Below are 24,548 nucleotides of genomic sequence, written 5' to 3' on the forward strand. Positions count from 1 at the left end.
GCTTCAAAGACTTTTCTGGAATCGATTCCAAATAGTAGTTCGGGAATCAGTTTCCGGAATCGGCTCCGGAATCGGAATCGGCTCCGGAATCAGAATCGGCTCCGAAATCGGAACCGGAATCGGCTCCGGAATCAAAATCGGCTTCGAGATCGAAGTCGGTTTCGGCAACTCCATAACAATAGGTTTGAGTGCAATGATGCTACTTATTGACAGCCTCGAAGAATCCAAATTTACTTGTAAACAATCCATTCTCATGGAGATTTCCGGACTGATTACGCTTCTGAAACTTATTATTTCATTTCAAGAACTGATTCTCATTCCGGTTATCGGAGCAAATTGCGATTCCCAGATTGGCTCCGATTCTGGAGGCGATCCTGCTCCCGGAGACAATTCCGATTCCGGAATCGATTCAAGAGTCATCTCCATAATCGGCTCCGGGATCGGAATCGGAATCGTCTCTGGAGTCAACTCCGTAATTCAGCGGCCGATTCCGATGCTGAAATCAATACCGATTCCGAACACGAAATCGGTATGGGGTCCCACCACTAGTTTAGTTATTTTAAGGATTTTAATTTAGCCGATTTTCTGGTAATATTTCCTTGGCAAAAAAACACTTTTGTTGTTTTACGGAACTCAACAATGTGGAGCAACAATTTCACTGTAAACAGGAGTTTCGTTATCTGAAAAACTGCTCAAAACAAAACAAATACCCAACGTTATCCTCTTAACGGCTCATTCAAAATATCCCCACACTACGACTGTCACGCATGACGTTTGATGGTACGCTTTCGGGCGCTGTCAACACAACCCCGACCCGACCCAACCCGGGCGTTCTCTATTAACCTTGCTTTTGCCCATGGGTTGACGATTACCTGATCTGAAGGCGCGTTATTTACCAAAAGCTGCAAGGGTAGAAAGTTCTACGTTTCGGGTTGACGAGAGCAGAAGCAAAAAAAATAAAAACAAGTCAAGTCCCTCGAAAGGGCGAAAGACTAATTCACTTCATCACCTTTCCTCTACCTGGCTGTGCGCATCCGGACACTGCTCCAGTGCGGACAGAAACCTTAGCAACGCGAGCGAGAATCCGCAGCAGCAAAGAAAAGTGTGTGTGTTGTCATTAGGGGTGCCCTTCCGCTTCGCCTTGAAGCGCAGCGCGATAGTGTGTGGTGTGGTGGTTTTTCCTGCGTAGTTTGGCAGTGTGTACGGGCTCCGTCTCTTTGTGTGCGGGCGCCCGTTCGGGTGAAAGTAGGAGCGATTTTCCCCTGACCGAATCGTGCGTAGTCAGCAGCCAGCTTGATGCGGGAGTCAGCGCGAATATGAGCAAATCGCACGAGCAGCAACTAAAATGGAGGGACACCGAGGTCGAGGAGCTGATTGCCAGCATGAAAGAGCGTGAGTAGGGGCCGTATGACGCCGTAAATGGGCAGTACGGAAAGCTGTCGACGTAACACAACACACTTCGATAACATTGTGGGGGTTGGTGATGGTGTGGTGGTGGTGGTGTTGGTGGTTGTGATACTGCCTTATTTTCTTCGTGTTTCTGATTGTGGGCCATATATAATTTTTTCTTTATTGTTGTTTTTGCTATTCTGCAGGAGAGCTGCTGGCGCTATCGGACGGCAAGAAGCGCCGCTCGCTGGAAGTGTTCGCGGTGGTGCGGAATGATCTGCTGCGCAAAGGCTACTTTCGCACCGAGGAGCAGATACGCCGGAAGATGAACGAGCTGCGGAAGCAGTACTTCGAGGCGAACCGGTCCGAGCCGGACAGTCGCTACGAGCTGTGCGACCATTACGAGGCGCTGCACGATCTGTTTACCGATGCGCAGCGCAAGCTGGACAGGCGGACGGACCGGTCCCGGATCCGTACCAAGCGTCGCCGCCAGTCGCAGAACGGAGGGCAGGAGATGGTGGTTCCGTCAGCTTATCCGATTAAATCCTCCAAGGCGTCGGTTCGGCGCAGCGCTAGCGGCAGCAGCAGCGTGTGCAGCAGCGTACACAGCCAGCAGCACAACGGGTACGAGCAGCACAATCATCACACAGCATCGGCGTCGTCGCAGCAGCAGCATAATGGTGGCGACGCGATGCACAACGGGGGAAGAAGGAACGCTTCGCCGCCCCCGGTGCGTTTGAAACGCCCGGACAAGTTCCATCTGAAGCAGAGCGCGTATCAGCCCAACTTGAACAACTCTCTTACGAATCTGTGCAAGTGAGTAATCGTGAAAGCGTGCAAACAAGTGATTCACCATTTGGCAATGCTGACATGCGGGAAAGGCATAAAAGGGGGAAGTTACCGTCGTCCCCTTTTTCCCGTTGTGACAAAATTCGTCCCCATCAATCAACCACACGCTGGCACAGGCGCGACCACAATCAACCTTCAACAATCAATTTTTCTCACTATTTCCCAGAAACGATCGGTATGCCGATGTGATGCTGCTGGTTTGCAATGACGATGATAACATTGCCATTCCGGCCCACAGGCTCGTGTTGGGAACGTTTAGCCCGGTATGATTTTCTTTTGCTTCCTTCTGACCGTTTCGATCCCTTGCTCCCTTAACATGGGAGTTTTTATAATTCTTTCCCCACTTCATTATGCTTTTTTGCTCTCTCTCTCTCTGTGTCGTTGTAGTACTTCGCGAACGTGTTCGAAAAGGTTGCGTTCGTACCGTCGTCGGCAACGATCTACGTGGCGCTGCCCCCGACGGTGACGCGGGCCGCCCTGCAGTGCCTGCTGCAGTACATGTACACCGGCGAGGCGATCGTGCACGCGGACTCGTTCGACGACGTGATGATGTGCGGCGAGTTTCTGCGCATCAACGGCTTCGCGGGCAAGCGGAGCAGCGGCATGCTGAAGGGTCAGCAGGAGGAGCTGGTGTCGGTGCCGCTGGTCACGGTGACGAAAACGATCAACATGGACGCGGGCGACGCGAGACGGGGCAGCCCAGCAACGCCCGCGCCCGCGAATACAACGACACGGGCGTCAACGCCGACGCCGGTACCGATGACGATGCGCGCGTACTACGGTTCACCGTCGCCGCCGAGGAAGATTGCGCGGCATTACGAACCGGCGCCGCCGGCGGTCTTTCAGCAGCCCCGGTACACGCTGGCGCACCAACCAAAGCAGGACCTGCAATCGATGCAGCAGCAGCAGCAGCAGCAGAGTTTACGTCAACCGATGTATCAGGAGGATATGTTAGAACCGACCGCATTGATGGGCCATCGCTCACAAATGCTCCCACAGCGACAGACACAGTACGTGCAGCAGCAGCAGCAGCAGCAATTGCAACAGTATCAGCCGCAAGAAATGCCGGACGGTCTGTTCCAGCAGCCGTTCCGCCAACAGCAACCACTTATGATGCCGCTCAGGCAACCGTTGCAGCAGCGCTATCATCCGCAACCGCTGCAGCCGCTCGATATGAACCTGGGGCAGGAGGATATGTTGCTTCCGGCACAGCCGGTGCAGAGCGCGCAGCGGCAGCAGCAGATGATGCGGATGCAGCTGCATCGCCAATGGCAGCAGCTGCAAGCGCAAGCACAGCAGCTGCAGGACGAGCTGATGGACCCGGGCCAGGATCTGCAGCCGCCACTGGTCCGGCAACCCCCGACACTGCAGCAAACGGTTCAGAAGCAGCAATCGCTTCAGTCGCTGCCACAGCAACAGAGCGTGCAACAGCAGCCTCGGCAGCTACAAACGCAACAACAGCAACAGCAGAAAGAAGTTCAGCAACAACAGTCAGTCCCGATACAGCAGCCAGCGCCGTTGGAGCCTCCGGAGCTGCCCCTTCCTCAACAACCGCAGTGTCCAACGGTGGCACAGGCACAGCAGCCAGCAGCACCTCCACAGCCTCCGGCACATCAGAAACAGCCGCAAGCGGTGCCAACCGATCAGCAGACGCTAGATGCAGCGCAAGACGATTTTCAGCAGCCGGAAGAGCTGTTGGCAACGCTACAGCTGGTAAGAACACAGCCAATACTGAAGCCAGCAGCAGCGCAACCAACGCAGCCCGTTGTTGCTACCGAGCAAGTGTTGCTGCCACAGCAACCGGCTTCGGAGCAGCACGAGGAGGTAGCAACGGAAGAGCTGATGGATGGGACTGAAGTGCTGCTAGAAGAGGAAGAGATACTGGAGCCGGAGCAGCAGCAGCAGCAGCAGCCACAGCAGCCGGAACAACTACTGGAGCAATGTTTGTCCCAGCAGCCAAAAATACAAGACGAATTGATGAAACTGCAGGAGCTGCTGCCGTCGCAGGAGCTGCTAGCACCGCAGCAGCCGCCCCAGCCGGAACAGCCCGCGCAGCAGCGCGAAACGTTGCGACCACAGCCAACGTTACAGCAGCGCCTGCTGCAGAAGCAAAAGCTGCAGAACGAGCTCGTTAGACCGCAGGAGCTGCTCGCCTCGCAGGAACTGTTGGCACCGGCGAAAACACAACCAACACCGCAGCAGCAGCAGCAGCAGCCACAGCGTGCAGCGGCAGGGCAATCTAATCAGCTGAAACCGCTGCTACAATTTCGTCGCCCCAAGCAGCATTTCCAGGCCCAAATTCTGGTGGACAAGCTAATGGCAAAGCCGACACAAGCGGACACGGTGCCAGTAGCAAAAACCCAAAGCCAGCCAGATGAGAAAGGCGCGAAAGAAGGTAAAGCCGTGCCGGCGGCTCAAACATCGAAGAGCGTACCGTCATCGTCCGGCACGTCGGTGCTGAGCGATTCCGTGCTCATCGCCAAGGACGAAGCGGCGGCAGCGATAGACAAAGCGGCGCAAGAAAACGAACCCGAAGATCCGAACGACCGGTCGCTGGAGGATCCGAACGATCGGTCGCTCACGCGCAGCGAATGCGATGTCGAGTTTCTGGACAAACCGCGCCGCAACAGCCTGTTCGAGTTTGCCGACCAGCGCAATCTGAAGCTGTACGAGGCGCAGGAGCGGCGCAAGATGGACTTTATCAAGGAGTACGAAGAGCACATGAAGAGTGCGCAACCGATGGTGGAAACGCCCGAACCGTCGCCGTCGGTACCGCCCGCCCCGGTATCGCCCGGCAGCTCGTCCAGCTCACCGCCCCCACTGCCAACCAAGTTCAAGGTGCAGCATCGCAAGCCGGCGTCAATTAGGCGCCTGGTGGCGCTGCCCAAGCCGCCCGACATTATCGACGCGCTCGACAGCATGGTCAACCTGACGTCGGACGAGTCGATGATCGAGCTCGTGTCGAAGTCGCCGGAATCGCAGACGTCCCACTTTAGCACGCGGTCCCACAGCCCGGACGGGCAGGGCAAGATCGATGCGCTCATACTGGAGAACTTTGCCGAGCATCCGGCCATTTTCGCCAACAGCTCGATGAACGAGCTGGTGCCGCACCCGGAGACGGCCGAGCTGGATGAGAGCGACGGCCTGGACCAGCAGGAGGGTACGCTGCCGGACCAGTACGTGTCGTCGCGGCTGAACTGCCAGCTCTGCTACATGTCGTTCACCACGCCGACCGACTGGGTGAACCACGTGTCCTGCCACTGTATCGTGGATCAGGGTTTGCTGAAGCGGAGGCGAATTTCGGTAAGTGTTTGCTGTTGTTTGGTGTGCTGGAATGTTTTGTGCAGCCTGTTAATGCGTTTCTTCATTGTTTTCTCTCTCGCTCTTTTCGCTATAGAACGATGACGATAGCGACTATTTCCGGTGCGACATGTGCTCGTCCTACTTCATCTCGGCCCAGGACTGGCTAACGCACGTGGCAAAGCATAATAACGATCATGAATAGTAAGCCCTCGTGCTCTGTAGGACCTGAACGCCATAGTGTTTTTTTAAAGTTGTGTGGAAGAAGTATTTTTACACCCTCGTGCTCTCGACCAAACCAATCTTCTTTTTTTTGGGGCTCAATAACTACCACAGTTGGGGCCTGTCTAAGCGCCACTTTGTGGACTTGGTTATCTGTGACTTTATCAGTGTGTGTACCCGCATAGCGCGCATAGGAGCAAGTCAAGTCCTTGCGCGTGCGGGGTTGCGACTCGTTCCCGCACGAGGATCTGAACCCATGGTGGGCATTGATGTAGTTGACTTGACGTCCTTATCACGGGACGGGTAAGAGAAAAGCGGAAGGCAAAGCATCGTGTTTGCAAATCACGTTTTTTTGTCAGCCTTCTAAAGAAAAGCGAACGAAACCAGAAGCACACAATCGGGGCTAAGATAAGGAAATAATGCGCTGGCACGCTGGTGTAACTTCCCTTGTCAATAGATTTATTCTTTAAAATAATGTCTAATCAAAAACAAGGAACGCATGTATAGTTAGTACCGAAGAACGTTGGAAAAAAAGCAGAAGCTATTAGCTATGAGTGCTAGGAATTACAATTAATTCATATTATGATATAATGCTCCGTACGCAAGAGAAAGAGAGAGTGAGAGGCCAGCGACACCGCGGATCTCTCTCCCTTTAACTGATAGAATCCTAGAAAAAACGGACACAAAACACACATAAACTCACACGCATTGCAAGTAACAGATTTATTGTACAACTTGACGGAAAAACGAAATTCCCCAAATATAGTTTTCTTTTAATCCTTTTTTCATTGCGATATTGAAGAGAAACAAAAAAAAGTTTAATAGTGTATTCTTTAGAAAGAAACAATGCAATGTAATAATATTCTAATTTCGACGAGTTACGAAATGACGTACATTACATGGATCGTTGAGATTCGATTTTTTTCTCTTCTAAGCCCATCCGAAGGTCTTTGTTTATCATTTTACCGGTTACGTATCAAAACAAAGAAAATGCTGAACACACACACACACACATTCAAAATAACTGCCAGCAAGCTGCTGGCACAGCTGTGCTACTGTCATCTGTGGGTGCTGTCAGTTGCAATGTTTATCTTTTTCAAACGAACGGTTACGCGATTAACTCACAGCATGGGCAAATGGCAGTTGCCGCAAACGAATCGCTGTTTCACGTGTTTAACAATGCTTATTCCATTACACAATTATCTTGATAGTTATTTTCAGTCGCAGAGGGAATTGTGATAAACGATACGTCCTTTTTTTCTTATTCCAACCGTGGCCTTTTAGCGTCATTTCTGGAAAACAAAAAACAATGCAATAAATGTTTCAAAAATATACCCCATTGGATGCTGTGACCTTGGACATTTGATACGAACATTACCATAACCCCGCGGCACGATGTTAGCGTACGTGGAAAAGCCTTGTTGTTAGCAAACATTGAAACATAATTAACATTTGTTATTTACACATTAGTCGACACCAACAATCCATTGCCTCGCGAACAAAATGTAAATACATGGGTAGTTATTTTAATGTTTTTCGCGTTTGAGTTTATTTTTCCATTAACTTTTTTGCATAACGCCACGAACATGTACACACACAAAATGCATCTTCATTGATCGTTTTTTTGTTGTTGTTGATTGGCATTCGCATTTATAATGCCAGCCTTACACATAATCGCTGTTAGTAGAGTAATACACTGGTTACCGGATTTTAAGGGTGCTGTAGAGATGTGATGTGTGTAGTGGTTTTGTCTTGGACTATGTACGTATGGCCGTGGTATTATGGTATTATTATAATGCATTGGGACAATAGAGAGAGAAAGAGAGCGAGAGCATTCAGAAGTAGTGCTGCTTCCCCTTTTGCTTTCGGAATGAACGAGTTCAAATGGTTTGCTTACGCCAAGATATCGTAGTTGTTTTCGCCGTTCTTGCGGCTCTGCAGGAACTTCGTGTGGTCCTCCGTCGAAATGAACGACTGCTTTACGGCGTCGTCCTTTTCCATCAGCTCTCGCCACTGCAGCTGTGTTTGGAGCGAGACGAACAGAGGGGGTTGAATTATTAGTACAGTAAAATATCAATTAAAAAATACCGCAACTCCCTTACCAGTTTACCGAACCGCTCCTTGTCCAGCTCGTACTTATCGCCGAGCGCAAACTTGAGCAGATCGACCCGCTCGCACCACGGCCAGATCATGTAGTCGATCATGCCCGGCCTATCGCCCCCGAAGTACGGGGTGCCCCGCGCCTTCAGCTCCTTCTCGAAAATGTCCAGCCCCGCGCCGAACTCGGTGATGGCACCGGGCGGGATGCCGTCGGCCGCGAACAGGATGCGATAGTACGGCCCAATGACCGAGCCGGCGAACCGCTCTATCAGGATGCGGTCCTGCGCCTTGCTGAACGGGTCGGACGGGTACAGCTTGCGCTGCTGGGCCGAGTACGCCTCCTCGATGTAGTCGGACAGGACGAGCGACTCGTACAGGGTGGCGCCCTCCTTGCCGGGAATCTCCAGTGCCGGCACCTTGCCGAGCGGGTTCTTCTCCAGGTACCATTCCGGCTTCTCGGACAGGTTGATGTAGATCGCGTGGTACGGGATCTTCTTCGCGTCCAGCATCAGGTGGACGCGCTGGGCGTACGGGCAGAAGCGCATCGAGTACAGGCGCAGCTTACCATCGTTCGGGAGGGATGGTGGGCTGGAACCTAAAAAGAGACGAAACACAAAACACACACACATACATGCACGTTTAATCGCAAAGGTCTAGAATAATCGTTCGAAATGTTGTCAGTTCCAGCTCCATTGTTCAATGACATCATAATTGCGAGCAGGCAGTGACGTCTCTCAATGGGCAAGATCTATAATTACAACTCATTTAAAATTACAGAGATATGGCCGAAGGTCCACTTATCGATTGATCAGATAGTCCCCTTGCCCCATCCCGGAAATGGTTCCACCCAATGACGATCGATAAACTGTCCCCCAACCCACACAGGACGGCCCGCAATCGATCGACAATACCTCAATTTTTCCAAAGTCACGAAACGGCTTAACCTACTTCACAGACACATCACTCCGTTTTTCTTTTTATCACACTCGGTGTCACGATCCCGGTTCGTGGTTTGATGACGAACACGGTCAGAGAAGCCCGCTAGCACCACCACCATCGTCATCATCATCGATGATGTCTCCACCGATTGATGACATCAGCGTGTGTGCGTGTGAGGGTGACGCTAAAAATATCCAGCCCCAATATGCCGGAAATTTCACCGCCGCCTACTCGGAACTGCACTGGAGGCTCCGTTCGGAGTGCGCTTGAAGAAACCTTTGTGGGGTACTATTCTTACCTTTGGCGAGATGCTTTCCGTTGCTCATGATTCCGTTGCGGGTTACTCGCGGTCGAGGGTTTTAAGGTTTCAAAGCCGATGCCGGTAAAAAAGAGACGAGTCGGGCCGCCGGTGTGACTTCAACAAAGAGGTGGCTTTTTATACGTGCAGCAGTAGTGTTGTTTGTGTTGCACACACTGCACACTGAGCGAGTTGCAAGGGAGCTGATGGACAAACGGTGTGCGAGTGTGCTAGAAGTTAACCCTTCTGTGTATGGCGATACTTCACAATGGGAGTAAAAGCTGGGATAATATTTTAAAAAATATTTAGAAATGATGATGTTTTGATGGGAATCGATTCCGTCTAGCTCCGAATTTTTAGGAGAATTGATTCCGGAAAGAAGATAAGGAACACTTGTGCAATATTAATATCAACTCCGGGATCGGCTCCGGAATCGTAGTCAGTTTTAGAATCCTGAAATAATGACTCAAACTTGAAAAAACGGATAAGGGACATCTCTTTGCACAATATTGTTATTATGGCCGAAATTAAACCTGCCTAATAACGTCCGCTCTGAAACTGATTTGGATTTCAGAACCGGTTTCGATGCTGGAGCCCATCCAAGAGGAATCTCCGGAACTAGATAGGTAGATCCGATTATCTGTGCCTGGTGGTTGCTATTTGGAGTTGTGATACGTGCTCCAGAGAGTGTATATCTCCAATCCTAAATCAGAACGATCGATATTAGGTTCATTATTTTGAACCTAGCACGTTTGAACGGTCGGAACAGTCGAAACGGTCGGAACTATTCGATTCCGTTCGAATCGAAACGGTCGGAAATAAAGTGGATAGAATATACAGGTTGTTACCGCGAGGCCACATGAGGTGAAATATACAGCGAAATGAACTATTTGACAGGCGAAATATCTGACGGATAAAGCATCATAGCAACCAACTGATGTGCAATGTAAACAAATAACGTCCACAAAATCGTATTTAAATCCATTAAATAACTTCAATATCGAGTACTTCGTCAATTTTGAGTCAACAGTTCATAATTTCTTCCAATTAGGGAATGTTCTGCTTAAGAAGATATTATTTTTAATAGAATTTCGAAAGCGGATGTTGTGTCTCCCCCAACCCTTTAGCTGGACCTGTCAGATATTTCAGCTGTCAAATAGTTCATTTCGCTGTATATTTCACCTCATGTAGCCGCGCGGTTAGGTATAACATAAAGGTAGTTATGGTCGAAAAGGTCGTAACTAATGATGGGAAAAATGAAGTTTTCTGCAATCGATTCCGGATAGTAGGTCTCCGGAATTGGCTCCAAAATCATAATCGGTTCCGGAATCGGAATCGGCTCTGGAATAGGAACTGGATTCGGAATCGGAATCGGCTCCGGAATCGGAATTGGCTCCGGAATCGGAATTGAATCCGGAATCGGAATCGGTTTCGAAATCGGAGTCGGTTTCGGCATCTTCATCATCAATAGAAGTTTGGATCCAATGATACCCCCAAAGCATATAAATTTACTTATAAAAGATCCATTCTCTTGGACATTTCCGAACTGATTTCGCTCCTGAAACTTCTTATTTCGATCCAAGAACTGATTCTCATTCCAGAGCTAATTCCAACACTGGAGTCAATTCTTATTCTTTTACCGGACAAATTGCGACTCCCAGGTCGATTCCAGTTACCGAGTTGATTCCGAAATTGGAGTCGACTTCGGAATCGTCTCTGGAGTCGACTCCGGAACTGATTTCGAACACGGAATTGGATTCGGGTAGGTCTGATTCCTCACTGTTATATTTTCGTTTTCTTTCGAAAGAACGCTAAGAAACGTTAACGCGTTACTTCCTTCAAAACGATGGGATTGGAAAGTCCTTGTTTATTATTAATAACTCGTAAACGATTTGCTACCACTTTGTTCCACGACTTTTCTCAAGCGCGCCATATCTTTCTCCTCGATCGGCACTCACGCATCTTGCCGAGCGCGCGTTCGCTGACCTCCCGATAGATCGCACACACACTTCGATCTACGCCCGATGAGTGTCCTCGGTAGCGATCTACGGGATCATCAGGTTGGCCCATAACACTCACCACTAGACGAAACAATCGGAACGGTCGTAGCGGAACGAATGATTGATGCGGAAAATGAAGTTTTGGTCGGATTCCTGCTAGGTCTTAATTTCTCAGGAATCGGTTCCGGATAGTATTTGTGGTATCGACTCCGGAATCGAAATCGGGTCCAAAATCGTAAATGGCTCCGACATCAGAAACGGCTCAGGAATCGGAATCGATTTAGCAAAAGGAATCGGAATCGATTTAGCAAAGGTTCCAAATGTACTTATAAACGGTCTATTCTCATCAAGATTCTGGAACTGAATCCGCTTCTAAAAATTCTGATGGCATTTCCAAAAATGATTCTGACTCTGGGGCCAATTCTGATTGGAATTCCAGAGCCGATTACGTTTCCCGAACCAATTCCGATTCTAGAGCTGATTTCGATTCCACAGCCGATTCCAATTCCGGAATCGATTTATCTCGCTCCCATTTATGTAGCATCGATTGGATGATCAAACACATTTTTAAAGTCCCGGCAAATACTGACGTCAGTTACAAATTCGTTATTTTGTATTTATCTTCAACTATAAAATTTACTAAAACAACAAAACTATTTCTAACGCAAATAAAGGTTAAAATCTCAGTTATCTCCACTCTGCAAAGCGTACCAACATTCACTGTTGCTTCTTTTTCGGCTTCATTTTACGTCCACAGCATACGCGTCTTACTATGAACAAGGCCAACCATAACACGAACAAGATAACTCCAGCAAAGAAACCATACACGTCCAACAGATTAGACTTCGCCGTGCCCAGCTTCAGCGTCGGTGAGCGTAGATGCTCCACCGTCGGATGTCTCAGCACGTACTCGATCCACCAGATCGCGCGATCGAGCGGTTTTTCCGGCTGATCGCGGAAGTACATCGCCCGACGTTGCATGTTCTTCCGGTAGATCGGTGTTTCCAGCACCTTCAACACGGTGGCGCGTATTTTCTCCGTCGACAGCGCGCCAAAATCGAGCGGCTCGGCCACCCCACCAATGAGGGAGCGTTTGAGGTTCTGGAATGTTGTAGAAGCGTGTTATTGAAACATACAACTTGTTAGAAGATCGCCACACTTACACGATGCTGATCGACAAAGAACGGCATTCCGATCAGTGGTACGCCAAACCAGGACGCTTCCTGCGTGCTCAATCCACCCGAGTGTGTGATGAATCCTCGCGTCCGGGGATGGTTCAGGATGCTGTTCTGGGGCATCCACGGCCGAATGATCACGTTCGGTGGCAACGGGAGGTTCAGTTTCGATTCAAACTTCCACAGGAAATGATAGTCCGGCATTTGGCGGAACGCTTCGATAAACATCCGCTGACGCTGCTCACCAATCATGTCCGACCGGATGTTGGAACCGAGCGAAAACAGTACGGCCCCTTTTTTGGCCTTCCCCACAAACTCCTCCAAATCGCTGGGCAGTGGTTTCGGTTCCTTAATGTGGGCTCCTCCGATCGCAATCACATTCGGTGGCAGTGGTTCCGGTGCATCGAACGCGGGATTAGTGTTAACCAGCATCAGAACCGTGCGCTGCTCAATGTCCTGTAGGTAGGGCATGTCGTTGAAGCCGAACCGGTCCCTTACCATTGCGTCCAGCTGGGGCATGATGGTAAACTTACGCAAACTGGAGCAACCATTGAATCACTTTAGTTAACAGCCAAGCACAACCTTCTAACCTATCCAACTTACCCAGCATCCCACAGGCAGAGGTACGTGTTGTAGGCCCGCTCGGTGAAACTCATGTCGAACCCGTACGGCAGGGCGTAGTGTGGCGTGTACGCAAAATGCTTATGACCTCCCACAATGTCCACCGAGTACGGTGGATTGCTGAACGCGGTCAGTGCGACCAGCGGCGGGTAGTTAAACTTGTGCAGCAACGGTAGCAAACACGGTCCACAGCCAAAGTCGTACAGTACGAGATCGAACCGGAAGCTGTCGGGGTAGTTGAGGATCACGTTCAATCCGTTCGACTTGAGCGCTCCCCGGCACATGCCGAGATAGAACTCGCGGAAGGTGAACAGTGATTGAAAGGGGGTTTCTTTCGACACTTCCAGCAGATCAAGCCCTTCGTCTTCGTACAGGGTGGAGTATACCTTTTCCAGCATGATGTAGGTAAGGTTTGTGCGTGATGCATCACCATCCTGGGAGACGACCGTTACATTGTGGCCCCGGGCTACCAGCTCCTCCATGATGACACGGTTCCTGGAAGAGTGTGTTCGGAATAAGGAGATCGGGTTTTGCGGGAGCCTAAAAGGATGTTAATACCAACCAAATGTGATGGCTCGGACTAGGCACGGTCATGATGCAGAGGATGTTTGCTGTCTGGACGGCGGACAGTGCCGCTAGTGCGCAGAGCGCAACAAGCGATACGTTCGCACGCATCGCCGTTATCTTATGAACTAGCGCGAGATGAGCGTTAGCTGAGCGAAGAATGATTCCGCGGTCATCATCGTACATTGCCTTTGGGTGTGTGAGTAGACGAGAAAGGGTCACCTACTGTGTCGGACGGAGGCACGCGAATGAGTCTCCCGTATGTATGGAATGGCACACTTGCGCTTGCTATTGACCTTGCGTTGGAGGTAATTGTTTTCAGCCCGCCCGACGTGCATGATCGTTAGAAGATTGCAATCTACTACATATCTCTCTCGCTCTTTCTCTCGCTCTTTGATTGTCTATGTGTGATATGTAACGGGAGAATTGCAAATCATTGTTGAATGAATTGAACTCTAACTCGAGCTCGAGCAGGTGCCTGAGTGTGCACTCCCTTTAGTTACTTTTCTTGTTTACATTGCGATATGAGCGTCTGTCGGAGCGTGTGCAAATACGCTTACAGCAGTAAACGGCCAGAACGGTAAGTAGTATCAGTGCCAGCTTTATATCGTACAGCTCGTACTGCCAGAATGTCATATGCTTGGTGGGTGATTGTATTGCCTTCCCGTCGGGATGACGTAGGACCCACTCGATCCACCAGACGGCTCGATCGAGCGGATGTTCCGGTTGATCGCGCAGCAGTGCGGAACGGCGCTTCATGGCATCTCGGTAGCTGGTGTTGGTTAGTATCTCCCGGAGAGCAGATAGAATTTGCTCCACCGAGAGAGAGTCATAAGCTAGGCGTAGTGCAACACCGGCAGTTACCGATTTGTGGAGGTTCTGGAAGTAAATCGAGGGATTGTTTTTGTAAGCAATTTAATTTTAAACTGTGATGTAGGATGAAGATGGCAAATGGAAGTGGAGTAGACTTCGATCCGTCTCCGGAAAATAGGATCGAATAAGATTATTCAGAGCAGTCGGAACTGGAGTTGGAGTCGGCTGCAGTTTGGCTTGTCCAGCTGAAATCACAGTAGGTTGGAGTTCGAATCGACGGGATTCGGATCCTGTCGGAGTATGAGTCGGCCGAAGCTCGAGACTTTTAGAGTTGAAGTTGATGGCGTATGTCGTAGATATAAAAAGGCCACACCGTCTCCAATTCCAACTCCTGTTGACTCTGGACAACTCCAATCCCGAACGACTTCGATTCCTGATCACTCTGACGCTGGATGACTTCAACTCCGACTAGATCCCAATCCGGACTACTCGGACCTACTCCAAATTCAGCCGAATACGACTCCACACGACTCCGATTCCAAACTCCGTTCAACACCGTCTCCGCTTGACTCTGGTCAGCTGATGACCTACTCTCGACCTCAGGTGACTCAAACGAATTTCGACTCTAGATGACACTGGCTCCGAAATACTCCAACCAATTCCAGTTATTAAGATCCATTTGACTCTTACCCGATATTGATCGCAGATAAAAGGAATCCCAACCATCGGCACACCGTGCCACGTAGCCTCATGCGTACTCAGCATACCGCCGTGCGTAATGAACGCCTTAACGTTCGGCTGCGCTAACACATCGTTCTGGGGCAAGAACGCCCTTATCAACACATTCGCAGGAACCTCAAACGATGGCAGCTCTTCAAACTTCCACAGGAAATTGTACTCCGGCAGCTGGCGGAACGCATCCAGGAACATGTGGATGCGTTCCTTCCCCAGATCGGCACTTCTCACGTTGGTGCCGAGCGAGAACAACACCGATCCTTCCCTACCGGCTGCAATGCAGGTGGCCAGATCGTCTGGAAGATGATTGGCGGGTCGCACCTGCAGTCCACCGACCGGGATGTGGTTCGGTGCGATTGATTCGGCAAAGTCAACGGAGTAGTGGAAGTTGGCAAGCAGCAGTACGGTGTTGTGCTCCATCTGCTCCAACGATGGCATGTCAGGGTAGCGGAAGTGGTTGCGTACCATCTGCTCGATGCGGGGAAGAAACACGTGATGGCGATAGCTGAAAAAAGGGAACGTATGTGATTACCAAATCGCTTAACTGTATTATATTCCTTACAAATGATCGACATTGTGCAGGACCCAGTTGTAGAATCGCTGATAGAAGGTCATATCGGAGTCGTAGTTTAACGTGAAGAACGGCACATACGCGTAGTGCTTGTGTCCGCCGACGAAATCCGCCGTAAACTGTGGATTGTTGTACGCCGTTACACCGATCAGTGGTGGATGGTGGAATTTATGTATCAGTGGAAACAGACACGGTCCACAGGTGATGTCCGCGATGATCAAATCAAACCGGAAATCGTCTGGATAGGCTTGAATTACTTGCAAACCCTTGGACCGTACCACTCCCCTGCACATGGCCGTACCCCAGACGTATAGGTCCTTTATTCCGGTGAGTGCGCTGTGGGACGCCATTTGGAACAGATCGAGCTCCGTGTGCAGATCCGAGTAGGCATGCTCGAGATGGATGTAGGTGATGTTGGGTGGAGCTGTTCGCTCGTCCACATCCGCTGATATCACCGTTAGGTTGTGGCCGCGGGCAGCGAGTGCCTCGATCCAGACTCGGTTCCAGATGTGATGGCTTGGGCTGGGGACTGGCGTAAGACAGAGGATGTTTGCGCCGGCCGATAACTGCCAGCAAAATTGCTGGAAAAGCAAGAGTATCACTAGCCCGGGTATCATTGTACGGAGATCACCATGGAAACGAGCGCCAACGGCTACTGGATGGTGCTGATAGCTTGACAAGAGTTTTATTGAATCAAACACGTGTTTTGTGTTCGTTAATGAACTCATTAGGGGTTTACTCGGTACACATGTGAGCGAAAATGAATGGCACATTTGCTGGTAACGACGCTAATGCAGGTGCTTGCGTGCAGGAAATGATACATAATGAATGCAAAAACACGACGAATAGAGTAAAACATCTCGCTGCTATTATGATACTTTGAAGGAAAAATATACACTTGATGCATTTTATTGAGATGTACTGCTAAAATTCGACGAAGAGGTTTCTACCTCTGTGTAATGGTATACTCTACACATTCAGTGTACTTTCTTTTTCGCTTTACCCGGCTGGGAAGCTTTCGCAAAGAGTGCTTTGCCCGTTTTGTGCAGCAAATAAACGACCAACAGTACGGCCAGCACCAGGCAGGCCTTCACGTCGTACAGTTCGCTCCGCCACGGTCCAAGCTCGAGGGTGGGCGATTGGATCGTCTTCGCGTTCGGATGGCGTAGAGCCCATTCGACCCACCAGACGCCCCGCTCGAGCGGATGTTCCGATTGATCGCGGAACAGCTCCGATCGTACCTTCATGGCATCACGGTAGCGGGGTGACTCCAGCACCTTCAGCACCGTGTTGCGTATTTTCTCCGTCGTCAGATCCCACAGACTAATCTTTTCCGCTACACCAGCGCGGATGGATTTAGCGAGATTCTAAGGAAGAGGGAACCAGGAGTTTAGTGGATTGTGATAATTGGATTGGGATGTTATGCATCGATCTTACCCGATACTGATCAGCGATCACGGGGATACCGATCATTGGCACACCGTGCCACGTTGCCTCGTGCGTACTCAGCAGCCCGCCATGCGTCATGAAGCCCTTCACATGCGGATGGGCGAGAATATCGTTCTGTGGCAGAAACTTCTTCATCATAACATTCGGCGGCAGATCGTACGGTAGGTCCGTTTCAAACTTCCACAGGAAGTTATAGGCCGGCATTTGCTGGAACGCTTGCAGGAACGCTTTGATCCGCTCCGGACCCAAATCTTTACTGAGCACGTTCGTCCCGAGAGAAAACAGCACGGAACCCTTCTTCCCGGCCCGGATGAAGCGATCGATATCGGCTGGAAGCGGCTTCGATGGAATGATCTGTAGCCCACCGACCTGGATCATGTTTTGAGGGATCGGTTCGGGGAAGTCGACGGAATGGTGAGAGTTCACCAGCATAAGCATCATTTTCTGATCCATCGTACCGAGATAGGGAAGATCGTTTGCCTTTTCGTGCTCGCGTACAAGACGATCCGTTTCCGGAAGGAAGATGTAGTTGCGGTAGCTAAAATGGAAGAAAAGGAGCATAAAACTGGACGCTAGCTTCACACTTTTTCGCTCTACACTTACAAGTAATCGATCCAATGGAGTGCGGCATTGTAGAATCGTTGGTAAAAGTTCATACTGCTGTCGTAGTCCAGCGTGTAGTACGGCACGTAGGCGTAATACTTGTGGCCCCCGATCAGATCGGTCGTGTAGGGCGGTGTGTTGAAGCCCGTCACACCAACCATCGGTGGCTGGCCGAACCGATCGTACACAGCGAGCAGACACGGACCGCAGGTGAAATCGTACAGCACCAGATCGAACTTGGTGTCGCGCGGATAGTTCATGATCGTCTGGTATCCCTCCGACCCGAGTATGCCGATGCACATCGAGATCGCGTAGTCGTAGAAGATCCGCATGCTCTCCAGTATGCTCGATTGGCCCATCTCGTAGAAATCGATCGCCGTCGCGCCCTCGTGGATCGTGTCGTACGTTTTCTCGAGATGGATGTACGTCACGTTCGGTGGCGGTTTTCGCTCTACGTCCGGCGATACGACGATCAGGTTGTGGCCACGGGCAGCTAGCGCATTCACCAGCGCACGGTTCCAAATGTGATGGCTCGGACTAGGCACACCCATCAGGGCAAGAATGTTGGCGCCGTGCGCATAATGGACGCCTGCACCGATCGCTAGCAGCAACACTGTCCAGAACGGCACCAGGGGCGATCGCGTCTCGCCCATCTTATCGGCTGTACGGTCGGGGAAGTAATAAAAGCACATCACATCCCTGATGTATGACCAGCACCATCTGCCAACCACAGCTGAAAGTGTTTTCTTTTTAGCACACCTAGCTGGCAAAATCTTCGCCACGATCACGTGCACTGTGTAAACTATGGGCGTAGCGGCAGTTGGATCGTGTCCGCGAACCGGGAAGCGCTGGATGTGTGGTAGCGGCCTATCAATTGGCAAGATGATTGTGCAAAATTGCCACATTAGATGGGATGAGAGAGATAGAAAGAGACGGCGACCTGATGACCTGATATTTGTTTAATGTCGTCAGATAATAGGCGATTCCAGGTTTTGTGGAGCAATCAAACCGACTAGCAGCGGTTTTAATGTCTGTTTGGAATTGATTCCTTCAGTATTAGACCTTGTAAATGCCTTGTGCAGTACATGTGTGGTACGTTGTTGTAAAAAATTAATGCAAAGCCAGTGTTTTTGGTGCCTCCTTTCTCTAATCTTGTCTAATGTCTACAAATCTTACTACCAACTAGTGGCTTATCATCATCAGTTTGTACCCCTAGATGACAGCAAGATAACGACACCGATTTACTGTGCAAACATGCAATGATTGTTATCTGCCTATGATGATAACGCACTGTCACGCATATGTCTCCAGTAGCCAATTCCGATAGATGCACCCCTACACGGTCGAGCCTACTACCCTTCGAATCCGATCTGCTCCTCCATCGGAGCGCTGATTGGCGGTGACACTGATTGCATCCAGCATAACCGGGTGCGTCGCGTCAAGGGCAACAGTTTCGGTACTGTTGATGAGGTTAAATTCATCTCCACATCGCCAAAAAGATGTGCACGAATACGCACGTACTGCTCGACATAGCGGGAGAATGAGAGTGAGAGTAGCGTGTGATAACACTGAGTGGTACATAAATTTTCATCATATGTTCGCTCGTTGTGTTTGTGTCTGAAGGGGGAGAAGGTGCAATACACCTTCATTTCTATATTTAGTGTACGTGTGTGAAGGTCTTAGTGAACTTGACCACATCGTGCGGCAGCGTCAATGCGATGCGGACACAATCGATTTCAGTTTCCCCAAATTCGTCGCTTTAAGTGGACGCAGTCGTGTTTGGTCCGCGATGAGGATTTCGTGGTTCAGTTTGGTTGGCTTCTTGCTGTCGCTGGGAGTTACTGTGAATGGGGCCAATATACTCTGCCTGATGGGAGTTGCCAGCCCAAGTCATCATATCTGGTAAGGAAATGAGCTTTGAGTAAATGCTGATGTTATCATCACTATAACTTCTTTCCATTCTTTCTCGTCTGTAGGAATCGAGCTATTATGGACGGGCTAGCCCGCGCTGGGCACAATCTAACCATCCTGTCGGCGGATGTGGAAAAGAACCAACCGAATAACGTCCACTACGTGCATCTGGAGGAAATCTATCCCACGCTGTACAGCGGTCCCGACTCGATCGATCTGATGGAAATGGCGAACGAAAATGTGTTCAAAAGTGTCGTCTCCTTCTATCGTGACTTTGTAGTGCATGAATGTGCTGGTAGGAACTATTTATATGTTTTTTCTCTCTACGTCATCCTCTCATTCTTCTGTCTTGTTTTGTTTTAGGAACGCTGAAATCGAAAGGTTTACAGCAGGTGATGGACTATCCGGACGATTTTCGGTTCGATCTGGTACTGCACGACTTCACCTGTGGACCGTGTTTGCTCGGTTTGCTGCACAAGTTCAACTATCCGCCGTTGGTCAGCGTGACCGCGTTTAATAATCCACCTTACTCGACGGAGGTGATCGGGGGACATAAGTTTTATTCGTACGTCCCGTTCTACTCGCTCAGCTACGGCACGGACATGAATTTCTTCCAGCGCGTTCACAACACGCTGCTTTGTCTAACGGATGTGGTGTAAGTGAGGTGCAAGTGTCAAAATAAGCGGCAATATCATGTTGTTCTATTTTGGATTTTAGCTACCGAAACTATGTTTCCAATCCTCGAATCGATGCGATGATGCGAGAGTACTTCCGCTACGATGATCTTCCCTACGCTCCCGAGCTAAGCCAGCGAACGAAGTTGATGCTGGTCAATGCACACTACTCGATAGATTTTCCTGAGGCGGCTCCACCTAACCTAATCCCGGTCGGTGGACTGCAGATACGTGAGCCTGCTCCACTGCCCGCCGATTTGGAGCAGTTCGTTAATGCAAGCCACAAAGGAGCCGTGCTGTTCTCGCTCGGTACGAACGTGCGTAGTGATCAGTTGGACAGTGGCCGGCAGCGTATGATAGTGGAAGCGCTCCGTCAGCTACCGGACTATCACTTTCTGTGGAAGTTTGAAACGGAGCTCGGCATTCCGCTGCCCAAAAATGTGATCGTGCGCCCATGGATGCCGCAGAATGATCTGCTGGCGCACCCAAAGCTGAAGGCTTTTATAACGCACGCCGGGTTGCTGAGTACGCACGAGGCCACCTGGTATGGGGTACCGATCGTGGGTATCCCTTTCATAGCAGATCAGCATCGGGTAAGGAAAGCTTGAAAGCTTGCAACTTTGTGGAAGAAATTTTACACTTTTCTCACTCCTTTTTTTCCAGAACCTTGAGCGCTGCGTTCGATCGGGCATTGCGAAGCGTGTCGCGTTTCAAACGATGACTACCGAAGAGCTGCGGGACGCTATTCGGGACGTGCTGGAGGATCCACAGTATCGCACCAACATGGCGGCACAATCGGCACTGTTTCGTGATCAGCCGGAGAAACCGCTGGCAAGGGCTGTTTGGTGGATCGAGTGGATACTGCGCCATCCAGATGCGACGCAGCTACAGTCGCCGGTGCTGAAGTTGGGCTTTGTGAGAACGTACCTGCTGGATGTTGCTCTCTTCTTCGCTGCTATTCCTGTACTGCTTGTGTTCATCGTTAAGCGATGGTTGCGAAAGTCGCGATCGGTCTCGGAGGGCAAGAAGAGGAACTGATGACATGTGGGTGTGGTTCCTCAGATGTCAGCATTTCAGTTTGTGAGTAATTCTAACGGATGTGCCATAAATGTTGATTGTGGAAATACTAAACCAGGTTCCCAAAGTATTACATTGTGGAGGGTTTCAGTCCCTCTTTTGAAAATAAATATTCTGCCATGTGCCTTTTTTATGTTTTTATTTAAGTTTGTTAACAACTATGTAGTTAATTTGTTCCGATTACGCAAAACTAATATTGAAATCATAATTGATCTAGAGCTAAACCTTAGCTCATACCGGTTCTGGAGCCAATTACATATCCAGGAACTAATCACGAATTCATATGGGTCCTGGAACTGGTCAAGATTCTACACCGCTCCTTCAAATGGTCGGGAATCCATACCGTTTCTGGAACCGTTCACGAACCGCTTCTTGGACTGATTATGAAACCATACTGACCCGAGAACTGGTACTGAACTCGTATCGGTCTTTGAACAGTTCATGAACTCCTATTGGTTGTGGAAATGATCACAAACCCATAACAATCCTGAAATTGATCTCAATCCATATCAGCCCTTGGTCTGATACTGAATCCATACCGGTTCTGGAACTGATCGCAAACACATTCTGGTCCTCGAATTGAACAGGACCGGAACTAATACCGGTTAATGAACTGATGCTTAATTTACTTCAAACCTGTTCATAGCCCCATAAAGATTCTCAATCCGATCTCGAACCTATAATGGACATGGAACCGATGATGTACTCATCACTTTTCTGGAACTGTTACTGAACTTGTTAATGTTCCTGCAATTTATACTGAAACTAACCCAAATCAGAATTGTTTCTAGACCAGTTCCGATTCAGTCCGTAGAAATTAATTTGGGAGTTAACGTATGAATATAGCTCAATTCGAATTCTTTAGGTATTAAGGGGTCGAAAAGATGGAATATTGTTTAATAATTATCAAAATACTTTCTTGCATTCTAAAACCTACTTCAATTTTTCCTTGGGTCGCGTATTAGGCACTTGATACATGAAAGAAACTATTTTTCTGATTATCATTAAAAGAGCGACAGCTCCCACCACAATACATGCGAAAACATCGAACCCATTCGATGCAAGGTAGTTCATCGCAACCGTCCCCGATCGTAATCGATCCTCCCGCGGATGTCGCAGTGCCCACTCGATCCACCACACCGCACGCTCCAGCGGCTTCTCCGGCTGATCACGAAACAGTGCCGAACGCCGTCCGATCGCTTGTTGGTAAGATGCGTTCTGCAGCACTTCCCTCAGGGCCGCCACTATACTACCCGTCGTTAGTGTTGCTAGGTCCAGCTTTACACCTGCCCCGACCTGCACCGTCCGGTGCAGATTAAGATGCTGATCGACGTATATCGGAATACCAATCATCGGCACCCCGTGATACGTTGCCTCCTGCGTACTCATCAACCCGCAGTGTGTAATGAACGCACGAACCTTGGGCTGCGTCAAAATATCGTTCTGTGGCAACCACGACCTAATCAACACATTCGAGCTCGCCTTTCTCGGCAGCTGATCATCGTCAAACTTCCACAGAAAGCGATACTCTGGCAGGTGGGCGAACGCTTCCAGAAACATTGCCTGTCGTTCGGCGGTGAACATTTTGCTCTTAAAGTTAGTGCCCATCGCAAACAGTACCGCACCCTGCGGTGCGTTGTCGATGAAGTTTTGCAGCTCTGACGGAAGTGGCTTCGGCTTGACGATTTGTAGCCCCCCGACGGGGATAACGTTCGGTGGCATACTTTCCGCTGGATCGAGAGCGGGATTCGAGTTGGTAAGCATGATCAGTGTTCTTTGCTCCAGTTCGGTCAGGTCGGGCAGTGGAAAATCGAACGCTTGCTGGGCTATCTGCTGGAGCCGTGGCAGGAACACGTACCGCCGATAGAGTGCGTCAAACAGGTGGATCAGTGTGTTGGTGAAACGTTGGCTAAACGGCATCGGGTTGTCGGTTAGCTGCGTGAAGTGTGGCACAAGCGAGGCGGCTTTATGGCCACCAACGAGCCGTTCGGTGAACTGAGGCACTCCAAACCCGGTCACGCTCACCAGTGGAGGATAGTGGAATTTGTGCAGCAGGGCAAGAACGCACGGACCACAGGTAAAGTCGTATATGACGAGATCGAACCGAAAGTCCGGAGGATACTGGAGAAGGTGCTGCAATCCTTTAGACGTTATAGCTCCTGGAAAAGACAAGAAGAGTGTTAAAAGAGTAACACTCAGGCGAGTAGGTCGTGATCGTTGCCTACCTTCACATCCAAGCAAACCAAACTTATAGAAGGAAACGGTGGCAGCCATTGCCATCTCGTTGGACCGTTTCAGTATATCGTTGCGTGCTAGTGTACCATTCCCGTACAGCGTGTTGTAACTGTTCTCCAGATGAATGTAGGTAACGTTGGCCGGAGCGGCTGAATCCACATTCACCGAAAGAACGGTAACGTTGTGACCTACCTCTGCCAGCCGGTTCACAATCGGACGTATCCTGTAGAAAGAAAGTCCAAACGTTTCACTTCAAAGATCACTTCAATATATCCTAAACCGATGTACGCTAATACCATATGAAATGACTCTGCGACACGACACTCATCAGCACGAGAATGTTGGCACATTCCACCTGGCTAGCAATCCCGAGCAGCATCGCACTGACGATCACGCTTACAAATAGTCTCATCTTGCCGCGTTCGTACTGCTTCCTGGTTAGGCGTTGGGAATGCAACTGACCCATTCCTGAAGAAAGTGAAGACCCTCACGCGGATCGTATTATCGCAGGTCATCCGAGCCGGCGCTCTCTCAAGATCGTGGCGCTGTGTCTTTGCACCATTCGTGTGGCGCTTGTCAGAATCATGCTGATAAGCAGAATCGTAAAGGGGGTGATGATCTACTCTCTACCGAATTATCAACGAGCGTTGTTTGCTTGAGCGTGTGATATGCGTGTCGGTGGTGATGTGATAATGAGCATTAAGATCTTCTTTCCTTTGGTTTGGTTTGTACCAGATATTCCAGACCACAGTAATCACAGAAAGTGTCAGTCGTACGCCGTGTTGGGAATAGATTTTTGAAACATTTATACGAATTTTTATTAATTCAGTTATTCCTTTTTTTTTGGTTGGTTGGTTTGGTTGGTTTGTTTTGTTTCGCGCTCAGCCGAACGAGCGAGCGAGATTGAATGTACAAGGTTGCGCCGTCTCCTTTTGCGTATCGCCTTGAGGGTTGTAGTTGCCCGTTTGCGCATTGAATATGAAGACGGTTGATTGAACTTAGATTTTACATACACAAACACAC

At 49.7% G+C, this 24,548-nt stretch overlaps 6 protein-coding genes across 6 annotated transcripts; 2 read left to right on the forward strand and 4 right to left on the reverse strand.

Annotated features, from left to right (window-relative positions):
* The first annotated feature begins 846 nt into the window (after positions 1–846).
* On the forward strand, positions 847–6,557 carry LOC120953258 (titin-like). Its single transcript, XM_040373051.2, has 5 exons — positions 847–1,392; positions 1,596–2,205; positions 2,405–2,501; positions 2,626–5,541; positions 5,636–6,557. Exons 1-5 carry the CDS (start codon positions 1,317–1,319, stop codon positions 5,741–5,743), a joined length of 3,807 nt encoding a protein of 1,268 aa, XP_040228985.2. The 5' UTR covers positions 847–1,316; the 3' UTR covers positions 5,744–6,557.
* Positions 6,558–6,760: 203 nt separating this feature from the next.
* LOC120953261 (pyrimidodiazepine synthase-like) lies at positions 6,761–9,234 on the reverse strand. Its single transcript, XM_040373055.2, has 4 exons — positions 9,098–9,234; positions 7,863–8,455; positions 7,658–7,779; positions 6,761–7,052 (listed from the first exon to the last, which is right to left on the reverse strand). The coding sequence occupies exons 1-4, from the start codon at positions 9,123–9,125 to the stop codon at positions 7,022–7,024; spliced, it is 774 nt and encodes a 257-aa protein (XP_040228989.2). The 5' UTR covers positions 9,126–9,234; the 3' UTR covers positions 6,761–7,021.
* Positions 9,235–11,688: 2,454 nt separating this feature from the next.
* On the reverse strand, positions 11,689–13,743 carry LOC125906733 (UDP-glucosyltransferase 2-like). Its single transcript, XM_049606988.1, has 4 exons — positions 13,456–13,743; positions 12,876–13,388; positions 12,261–12,810; positions 11,689–12,198 (listed from the first exon to the last, which is right to left on the reverse strand). The coding sequence occupies exons 1-4, from the start codon at positions 13,641–13,643 to the stop codon at positions 11,815–11,817; spliced, it is 1,635 nt and encodes a 544-aa protein (XP_049462945.1). The 5' UTR covers positions 13,644–13,743; the 3' UTR covers positions 11,689–11,814.
* A 150-nt stretch (positions 13,744–13,893) lies between these two features.
* Positions 13,894–18,365, reverse strand: LOC120953259 (uncharacterized). Its single transcript, XM_040373052.2, has 6 exons — positions 17,629–18,365; positions 17,014–17,563; positions 16,560–16,943; positions 15,568–16,364; positions 14,961–15,510; positions 13,894–14,336 (listed from the first exon to the last, which is right to left on the reverse strand). The coding sequence occupies exons 1-6, from the start codon at positions 18,318–18,320 to the stop codon at positions 13,953–13,955; spliced, it is 3,357 nt and encodes a 1,118-aa protein (XP_040228986.2). The 5' UTR covers positions 18,321–18,365; the 3' UTR covers positions 13,894–13,952.
* Positions 18,366–18,767: 402 nt separating this feature from the next.
* Positions 18,768–21,431, forward strand: LOC120953260 (UDP-glucosyltransferase 2-like). Its single transcript, XM_040373054.2, has 5 exons — positions 18,768–19,530; positions 19,605–19,834; positions 19,903–20,194; positions 20,257–20,806; positions 20,877–21,431. The coding sequence occupies exons 1-5, from the start codon at positions 19,418–19,420 to the stop codon at positions 21,249–21,251; spliced, it is 1,560 nt and encodes a 519-aa protein (XP_040228988.2). The 5' UTR covers positions 18,768–19,417; the 3' UTR covers positions 21,252–21,431.
* A 649-nt stretch (positions 21,432–22,080) lies between these two features.
* LOC120951035 (UDP-glycosyltransferase UGT5-like) lies at positions 22,081–24,251 on the reverse strand. The gene is made up of 3 exons (XM_040369518.2): positions 23,822–24,251; positions 23,516–23,748; positions 22,081–23,449 (listed from the first exon to the last, which is right to left on the reverse strand). Exons 1-3 carry the CDS (start codon positions 23,989–23,991, stop codon positions 22,224–22,226), a joined length of 1,629 nt encoding a protein of 542 aa, XP_040225452.2. The 5' UTR covers positions 23,992–24,251; the 3' UTR covers positions 22,081–22,223.
* Between the last annotated feature and the right edge of the window lie 297 nt (positions 24,252–24,548).

This window comes from Anopheles coluzzii, chromosome 2 (assembly GCF_943734685.1).
Source record: "Anopheles coluzzii chromosome 2, AcolN3, whole genome shotgun sequence".
In the NCBI taxonomy this organism is placed as follows: domain Eukaryota; kingdom Metazoa; phylum Arthropoda; class Insecta; order Diptera; family Culicidae; genus Anopheles; species Anopheles coluzzii.